Below are 10,140 nucleotides of genomic sequence, written 5' to 3'. Positions count from 1 at the left end.
AAAAAAGGTATTGACTCGTGCTAAGAGTGCAAGTTTAGCCCTGTCGACCCGAGCCCGTCCTAACCACCCTGAGCCCAAACAAAGATGGAGCTGAGATGTCCTAGCCTTGAGGGCGGGTTAGGATTGAGAATTTCTAGCCCTGAGTTAGGGTCGGGTCAAGCCAGGGTTAAGGCCTTGGGCTGAGCGCGACCCTGTTTTCTTCTTCTTATTTTCCTTGGTAAGATCCAACCCCTTCATCTCCCTTTCCCCTCTCCATAGTCAGGACTAATCAGGGTCAACCCGACTCGACCATGAGGGTAGGTCAGAGTTGGATTTTTCAAGGCAAAGTCAGGGCCGGGCCAGGCCAGGGCCCAACTAAGGAGACTCAATGTTGGACTGGAGTTTTAAAAAGCCTGGCCCAACCCTACCCTATTGCAGCTCTAACCGGAGCAAAAGACATTCTTGTTAAAAACCAATGGGACTAAAGTGGAGAGATTGAATTCAAGATTTTCCCAAAAGAATACCTTCTCCCATCTTTGTGTTGGTAAGACTTTCCTAATTAGACTTGGTCCATTATTCCGGTTCAACCGTTTTTTGTGGTTTGGTCTAAATGAAATCTCCAATGGATTTGTAGAAATCTAATTGCATGTTGGTGGGCCCAACTAGGCAGAAAAGGTCATGGACTGGAGCAAAGAAATTGACTTCTCCTTCTTCATAACCGTAAACTGATGTCTTCTCTAATAAGTAAAATAACTGACACACCGTTCTCTGTCTCGTCTTTCTCTCTCTCTCTCTGGCCTCTATCCTATTCCTTCCCCACCTTGCCTGTATCAACAAAACCACAAAGAAGTCACGAGTTTTCTTTGCCAAATTCTTTCCTCGCCGGGCAGTCACAATGCCTTAAATCTTGTGATAATGTCACTTCTCCTTCACATTCTCTTCACTCTTTCCAACTCTGTATAAATGCTTCAAACCTGAGCGTCAATGGCGCTCTGAGTCTATGAAAGATCGAATTTCTTTCCTCTTTGTTGTTCTGTGTATGTAGATGGAACAAGAGGTGGTGAGAATGAAGGAGAATATTGAGAATGAGCCAGTGAGATTGAGATGTTCGGTTCAGAACTATGATTGGGGCAGAATTGGAGAAGATTCGAAGGTTGCCAGGCTTTTTTCTCTGAATTCTGGGTTGGAAATCGAACCCAGTAGGACTTATGCAGAGTTTTGGATGGGAACCCATGAGTCAGGGTCTTCGTTTGTGGTGGAAAATGACCAAATTTGTGATGGGTCTTCTGGGTTTGACTCAGTGAGTCTGAAGACTCTGAAGTCGTGGATTTCGGAAAACCCTAGTGTTCTTGGTGATAAGGTTGTGGAGAAGTGGGGAACTGATCTTCCTTTCTTGTTCAAGGTATTAATTTTTTTTTCCAATTTAAGTATTTTTGTGGCCCCATTTTGTGCATCTTTTCTCTGGATTTCCAGTAAAATAATTTATGGTTTTTTTATTGTCTGGTGGTGTAGGTGCTTTCTGTTGCAAAAACATTATCTATACAAGCACATCCAGACAAGGAATTGGCAAGGGCTTTGCATAAATCGAAACCAAAACTCTACAGAGATGAAAACCACAAGCCTGAGATGACTTTGGCTCTTACAGAATTTGAGGCTTTATGTGGATTTGTCAGCGTTGAGGTAACAACTAACAAGCTTGTCATCTTGTTGAAGTACAGTATACTGTTCTAGTTTATTACTTGATCTTTTTAAAGATGGCATTTTGATTAACTAGGTTTTTTCCTCTTTGTCACCTAGAAGATCTGATGGGGTTCCTGACAAGCATTTGTTATTCTGTTTTGAATTCTGATCTTCTGTGCTTACAATTATTTTAAAACATGGGTTATGATGATAGAAATGGAAAAGGGATTTCGTGGTATCTAAGATAAGAAGATAATTATTGAAATTTGCTGTATAAGGATGGGCGATCTGCATAATTTGTAGGAATGTATGATTCTCAATATGATTTCTGGATGATACTATCTGGTAATGTGACATAAGTTTCTGAATTTTGTCCTGGAAGATATCATCTGAATTTTGCTTACATTCTGATAGATTCTGTGAGTTTGATTTGCTGGTTTATTCATCTTTGATTGTATATGATTTGTTTCATGAGTTGTATCGTACATCTGCTTGTATAATCACTAGAATTTTTTGGAAAGTTCATCCGGATCAGGGAGAGTTCGTGATTGACTGGAATTCCAAACCTAGCTGGCTCTGGTTTTAACCATTTCAATCTAGTTTTGGGCAGTCAGACTGTGGTTCCCAAAAGAAAAAAATAATTCAAAAAAGGAGAACCACTAATCCTTTATTGGATTTTCATTTTCGTTTCTTTAAAAAATATAAAAAAGAAGGCGGCAAAATCACCAAATCTTTACTTTTCATATCTGTCACCTCAATTAGGTTCTTTTCCTATGCTGCAAAATAGTAGCTAACATCTCCCACTTGGTCTATCTTTCACATCACATCTGTTTTCCTTTCTCCCCCCCCCCCCCCCTCCCCCAACACACCCAAAAAAAAAAGGAAATAGAACATTTCATTGAAACTGATCCACATCCACACACACACACACACACAGAAAATTGGGGTAAGACCGGGGAATATACAACAGAACTCCATCTCACTCCAATGCCAGCCCTAGTGTAGTACCTTGTTTGACACCTTAATGTCAAACTTGGATATTTGAGCATCTTCTATAATCTGGAACAATCTAAAACAATAGATCCCCAGAGGATAACAGACGTGTTTTTTTTTTAACGTGTACATTATTTATTTATTTCGAGGGAGTTGCACAAAAGCTTCATTAGAGAGAGAGAGAGAGCACAAATTGCTCAGGTAATTGACTTATTTGTGGGAAATACTATGTTTCTGCAGGAGCTGAAAGATTTGCTTCATGATGTTCCTGAGATTATAGATCTGGTTGGTAATACTGAAGCCAACGAAGTTCTACTTATTAGTGAGCAATATGGAGAGAAGAGAGTAAAAGCCATTCTGCAGTCAATCTTTACCCAGTTGATGACAGCAAGTGAGAATGCAATCTCAGAAGCAGTATCCAAGATGAAACGGCGTCTGAACTTGGAAACTAAGGTATTGAAACTACTTGTTACTTATTTGTTTAACAGTATGATTGTACATTAGTAATAATTTCTGTATTTTGGTTATTTCATTACCTAGTGGGACAATCCAAGTTTGTGAGGGCTAGATTTTATTTATAAAGCTCAACTTTTCTCTGCAACATATAACCGATAGGTTGCCGTGTCACCAATTTCCTTTTTTTTCTCCAAAAAAGGGAAATCTCCATAAGTATTGCATAGATCACTCTTGATACTCCAGCTTGATATTGGGTTTATTTTATTCATGTCTTCTGTTGAGCATATCTTCTGTAGTTAGTGATCCAACCAAAAAAATACAAATATTTTTCTTTCTCCAATTACCTCTGTAAATTTTTATATTTTTACTTACAGCTGAATACTGAAGCCACTCAAAGGAACTATGGGTGTTTTGTCTCGAGAACTGTTGGGAAAATTTCGTAGGGAGAAATAATAACATGAAGAACCATGTATTACAAGTTGTTCCTCTGCATTTTAGAGATTCTATGTTTTTTAAAGAGATCTTGCGCACATTCCCATGGCATTGGCATAGCTATTGTTCTTTTAAGGTGTTCACTCGGTGCTAATTATTTATTTTCAACCCCCTCCCCCCCTTCTGTAGTTGTTAATGGACATTCAAGAAGAAGAGTATTTAGGCACTGCTCAGGAGTGAGATTATCATTACCTAAAGTCCTATAGGCTGTAATGGCTGAAACTGAGGGAGTAGTTTTTGGTTTGAGGGTTAAATCCAGAGGATGTCTAAGGCAACCCAAGCTTTTCTCCTCCCCCCCCCCCCCACCCCTTTCTTTGGATTAGTAGCAACTCAAACATTTTGATTGGATGGATCTGTATGATTGGCCCAAAGGGTGGCATATCTCATTCAGAGAGGCTTAATCCTTGGCTATCTTGAAAGATCATCTCATTAATATAGACTATTGACTCCAATGTTCACTAATTTGGTGGCAGGTGAGGTTGCTGAGCAAGGAACTCAAAGTTGTGTTTGGTATGCATTCTAGGTCGATTACACATTCTAAAATGATTATCCAAGATGAATTATCGACCTAGAATGCATACCAAACACAGCACAGATATGTCAAGTACATTGGGCAAAATTGTCCAGCTCAAGACTACTGCAATAGTTTGCCTTTCCATTTTTCTGATCCAGCTATCTTTAGTTATGCCTCTTAGTACCTTCTTTTCCTTGTATTTTCTATTACATGAAGAACAACCCAAAAAAAAAAAAGGATCCTGGAAATGCCTAATCTTCATTATTTATGGGAAATACACTATTCTTATAATGTGCATCACAAATTCAGGCATATCACTAACACTATTCTTATAATGTGCATCACAAATTCAGGCAAAGTGATATGATTGCCCTTCTGAGGTCCATATGTTGCTTTTTTATTTATCTTTGTGGCATTGTGTGCAAGGATCCAAGTAAGCATTTGTTTTACCACAAAATAATAATCCTAGTTTTTCCTATATGTTGTTAAATGCTTAAATAGTATCAGACCTAAATCTAACACTCAACCCCCAAATGTTCTATGGTCAGTACTTTTGATGACCATGCACCAAGTCTTTTTCCTTCTGCCATAATTTTCGTACCAACCTTTATGCTGTTTCAGGTGAGATGTTTGACGGAGAAGGAACAGCTGGTATTAAGACTAGAGAAGCAATATCCCGCTGACGTCGGTATTATGTCTGCTTTCTTTCTCAACTACGTGAAGCTTAACCCTGGTGAAGCCCTGTATCTAGGGGCCAACGAACCCCATGCATATATATCTGGTGAATGTATTGAATGCATGGCAACCTCTGATAATGTTGTGCGTGCTGGCCTCACCCCAAAATTCCGAGATGTCCAAACTCTGTGTTCCATGCTTACATACAAGCAGGTAAAAGAGAGGTTTTCACCAAATCATTGAATTCTTAGCCAGAATTATGACTACCTTATATGTTGAATAAGTTCTCTAGGGGCTAGACCATCTAATTCAGATTTGTTGTAGGGCTTTCCTGAAATTCTCCATGGGGTACTCTTGAATCCATATACAAAAAGGTACATCCCACCCTTTGATGAGTTCGAAGTTGATCATTGCATTCTTCCCCAAGGAACATTGGCAATACTTCCTGTAGTCGGAGGACCATCCCTTTTCCTTGTTACAGCAGGGGAAGGGACAATGCAAACTAGTTCAGGCTTATCTGGAGAAATGATTTCAGAAGGTTCTGTTCTTTTTGTGCCTTCCCACACCGAGATTACAGTAACCGCCAGAGAAGGAATGGAACTGTTTAGGGCTGGGGTGAATAGCAAGTTTCTTTCAGATAATGCAGTACCATTTGCCACTTTATAAATTGTGGCCAGCTTTACATGCTATGTATGGTTATACTTTCCTTTTACTTCACTGGAGGTGTATGAGCTAAGTTGTGTTGCCTCATGTAATATGAACGATGGGAAGGTGATAGTATAATGAAAGGAAGTTATAATTAAAATGTTACCAGCCAAATTTGTCAGATTAAAAGATAAAGAATGCATTAAGGGTACAGTGAAGGCAAGCTTGCTTTCATGGTCCATTTTCATCAATCCATGGCTTCTGGAGGGCTGATCTTGCCAATTTGACCATTGGATAAGTAGATTATCCAACCAAATTACCAATGGTTTCCATTTATTGCAAGGAAAATAAAGAGAAGAAAAGTGAAGATTTTCAAACTTAAAAATGTAATTTTTGTAATAATTACCTAATATGTTTATGTCCAACTCCAAATCATTCTATATTTTATCAGGGAAAATGTTCTGTTCGGGATGCGGCCTATGTCAGCGCTCCACTATGTCTAGCTCTTTCCCCATATGAAATGACATTTTTGTTCCTTATTGGGGTGGAGAGAGATAGACCCAGCGAAGTTAGTGTAGGCCATGCTTCCGGTTATAAAACTCCTCCCCATTTAATTATTAAATTTTACTTTATTTTGCATCAGAAATTTTGCTTTATTTTTCATCTAATCCCTTGGTTTTAAAAAGTAAAATTAAAATTAGGAAGAAAGTTTCCTGTGTGGGTGTGTATTTTCCACGCTTGCACCCTTGTGTGTGTCTCTCCTCTTCCCCATAAATAACCTTCCCACCCCATTAATTGAACCAAAGGGGAGGGGGGGGGGGGGAAGGGGGAGTGCTGATTGGGTCTCGCGTAGGCCTAAGAGCCAAGCTGTTGGATAGAGAACACTTCCCTTAAATTTTTTATTTTATGAGAACAGAAAAATTATTTACATCCCTATCCATCATCGAGTGTAACCTATTAATCCTTGCTTTTTGGGTTAACCTAATGGCTATAGAAACAAAAAAACGTTCCTTTAGAGTGAGTTTTACTTTTAATTTACAAAATAAAGAGATAATAGAGTAGAAAACTTTGTTCACCCCCTCAGTCTATTTTTTGTTTACTGTATGTTGACTCTATTGGAACTTTGTTCCTTCGTCAATAAATTCCTATATATCAAAAAAAAAAAAGAAAAAAAAAAAGAACAATAGAAAACTAAAAAAGTGCACGAGCCACCTCGTCTGGTTCTGTTGAATCAACCAAGAGAATAGTGCATACCCAACCAAACCTTTATCTATTATGTATAAACCAAATAAAGTAAATAATTAAAAAATTGACTGAGAATGGAAAAGCTCTTGAATCAACAGCTCAAAGCTTAGGCTGGGTTTAATATACATTCTTGGAATGCATTCTGGGTTGATTTTGCATTCTCAGATGTACAGTTCTTTTTATCGTGTGAAAATGCGACCAACCCGAAATACATTCCAATAATGCATACCAAACACAGCCTTAAAAAACTATAAGAAAAAAAGAAATGTCAAGTAGATTTATTTTTATTTTTACAAAGAGGTCAAAGAGGATTTGTTGATATGCTTCACATGATAATAGGGATCACAGAGGTCTACGGAGGGAGTACTTGGTTTGTTCTGGCTGTTAGATTGTGACGAGTTCGTCATGATTGCACGGACTCTGTGAACCAATAAAACAGAATCTTTGTTGTACGAAGACATAATACCGAGATATCTTCAAACGCGAGACTCATGCAACCCTATCAAAAAGCATCTCCATGCAGTGAACGGTGTGGCTACGATACACCAAATAATTCTAGAGGGCATATATTTCTGTGTTATGCAGCATGTAGAACTTAATATACCCAACAAATGAGAGGTTTATTACAAGAATCTAGAATGTCAACCAAACGCGCATTTTCGCCCTCCTTAATCGTAGCCTCTGAAAGGAATCCTGAAACATGGCCGAATCTCAACCGCATAAATCTTGATTTGGTGAAGCCGATTTCAATAAATTAAAAATGCTCCAGCCTCTGGATTCATCCGAAATGGTATTTTGCACATAACTTCTTTGTTGAACGAATTGTTGAGTTCCATTTTCGCCACCATGCTCCTGACGGGGAGAATCTTACCTCACATATCATATTGCAAGAAGAACTTACAGAACGCTCCCCAAATTCGTCCAAACTCATTCAAACCTTTCAATTTGCTCTGTTTATGTGCGATGATAAGAAAACTCCAATAACTCTTTCGTACGATATCGAAACGATGCACTTCCAGTTGTGTTAGAACTAAAACTCGATGAACTACATTTTTCATGTAAATCATTCTACCCAATTATGCCACCAAGCATTCCAAAAATATTTTCAAATACACTATCACTACGCAAACATATGAAATCAACAATTTTACTGTATGGGGCATTCACCTACCACTTCCAGATGTTGCCAAAACCTATATAAACATGTAATACACTGCCAAATGCTATCAACTCTACCCAGATGCATCATTTATCTTGCCAAACACTGTCAGCACTTCAATTGACCCACTGCGAACTCACTGTTTGTCATTGCCAAAGCTACTACAACATTTGTGCATCATCCAGACACCTCCAGAATGCTACCAAACACCGCCATACAAGTTTCCAACAATAACAACCCATGATCCAGTTGCCTGTTGCCCAACAGGATTAATTGCAAAGAGATTCACAATTTTATCTTTGATAACGATACCATCTCTAAGCACCTTACAAAGTAGAAGCTTGAACCTCGAATAGATCGATCTTGATCTTCCATATCATTTTCCACACCTTCCCCTTCTTAATTAGTCCCAGCTTTTATTGATCCCTCAAACTTATTTAAGAAACCCACAATATATCAAGTAGAAAAATCTCCATATTTAAACAATGGGCAAAACCAGCTTTGTTTACATGGAATAGAAGGGTGAATAGGGGTTTTAGAAATGGCCTCCACAATATCATCATGAAACAAATAACTCAACATATTAAGATTACAAGTCTAACCAGAAATCAGATCACAAATAAAAAGGGAATGATTCGACAATATTGTGAAGGTATTATAAAGTTGGGAAAGAGAACGTTAGCTGGTCATGTATGGTGCGCGGCCCCTACACCCAGAGAAAGGGCCGCACACAATTAGGTAGCATAGGAGCCGCACACAATCAGGTAGCATTCTTTCTTCTAGTAGATTTTTTTTTTTTGTTTTTTTTGTTTTTTGGAAGAAGAGGTATTCTAAAGTTACTCAAGAAGGAAACCCAAGGATCATTCCAAATAGACACATTTGGCACATTTCCAATCTTTTTACAAACCATCTTAGCGAAACATGGAAGAATTTTGGACAAGCTATCCCACACTAATGAGCCTTTTCGATTTAAAATAATTGGGTCCCAAAGGAGGAGTTACGAAAATATCTAGTTTTCAAAACCTTCGCCCACTACTCATTAGCCCTAATCAGAAGTCTTCAAGCAAGTTTAAAGCAAAAGGGTCCTATTGTGAATAGCACCACTCGTAAAACCTAAACACCCTGATATACACTGAATCCAATCTCTAATAGTATGAAGACACGTGTACACAGGGCCGAACCATAATGGTTCAAGAAATAAAAACCAACCGCCCGGTTAGACCCTTAGCAATGGCCTTACGCCGGAACCATGCATAAGAAACTTTACACGTGATCTACTAAGAGCACAATCGTTGACAATATCGACTCAGGGTCTAACAAATTCGATTAACAGTTCTCGCTCGGATCTACTGCCTAACTTGAGGAATATGCAAACCAAAGGAGAAAAAGGATGTTGGAGACAACGTCACATAAATCAGAAGAGAGAAGACAGATGAGGGGATTCCTACCACTGTTCCATTGGCTTAGACCCTGAAGTTCTGGAACCAAGCTTTTCGTCTCCGACCCCCTTAACTGTTGTTTTGCCCAAAGAGATAACTTAGGCATTAGAGAGTTCCCTCTGAAATCTATTCCGAGGTGCTTAGCTAGTTTGTCTTCTGCTTCTACAGTGTGTAGGTTGGAATAGGAAGATTTCGACGACAACACACCCTACCTGTTTTGGCCAACACATAGCATCCCAAGGATCATTATCCTCTCAGATTTCCTATCCGGTACAGTTGTCCGGTTCCTCTCATAGGGGGGTGGAAATGACGATCTAACCCCCTGCCTGAAGACACTGCCCGAATGAGGTTAAGTCATCATTTCCGCCCCCCTATGAGAGGAACCGGACAACCGTAACGGGCAGCGAACCTGAGAGAAAAAAAATTTGCATCCCAGAAGACAACCCCCCCCCCCCCCCACTACCATGATTTACGCCCATCTTGGGACCCCTCTAAAATTTATTACTTTTTTGGTAATAATAAAATTCAATTGATTACAAGTAGATGAGGGTAAAGGGAATAGAACATCCAATACTTAAAACAGATTTAATGAAAATAGACAGAACTACCAGGTACAACAACGGGGTTTTGCACAACCCTAATTTAGACTGCACTTTCCTCCATAGAGTGCATATTATACTTTCCCTAAAAGTTTTCTGAGTCTATTAATAGAAACTCTCTGGTCTAGAGCCATCCACCATAGAGAAGGTATGAATGTTCCCCGTATTAAATGTAATTCCTGAAATACCCTCAAATCACATCTGACTGCCATCATATTTAGATGATAAAAAATAGGGCAAGAGATCTCTACTTGGTTGCATGGT

General features: G+C 38.9%; 1 protein-coding gene across 1 annotated transcript; it reads left to right on the top strand.

Annotated features, from left to right (window-relative positions):
- The first annotated feature begins 980 nt into the window (after positions 1-980).
- LOC122666314 (mannose-6-phosphate isomerase 1-like) lies at positions 981-5,505 on the top strand. The gene is made up of 5 exons (XM_043862514.1): positions 981-1,381; positions 1,492-1,659; positions 2,893-3,105; positions 4,736-5,002; positions 5,114-5,505. The coding sequence occupies exons 1-5, from the start codon at positions 1,025-1,027 to the stop codon at positions 5,453-5,455; spliced, it is 1,347 nt and encodes a 448-aa protein (XP_043718449.1). The 5' UTR covers positions 981-1,024; the 3' UTR covers positions 5,456-5,505.
- Positions 5,506-10,140: the final 4,635 nt, after the last annotated feature.

The sequence above is a fragment of the Telopea speciosissima genome, chromosome 6 (assembly GCF_018873765.1).
Source record: "Telopea speciosissima isolate NSW1024214 ecotype Mountain lineage chromosome 6, Tspe_v1, whole genome shotgun sequence".
In the NCBI taxonomy this organism is placed as follows: domain Eukaryota; kingdom Viridiplantae; phylum Streptophyta; class Magnoliopsida; order Proteales; family Proteaceae; genus Telopea; species Telopea speciosissima.
Note: the sequence above shows the minus strand (reverse complement) of the source record. Positions and strands in the feature narration are given on the sequence as shown.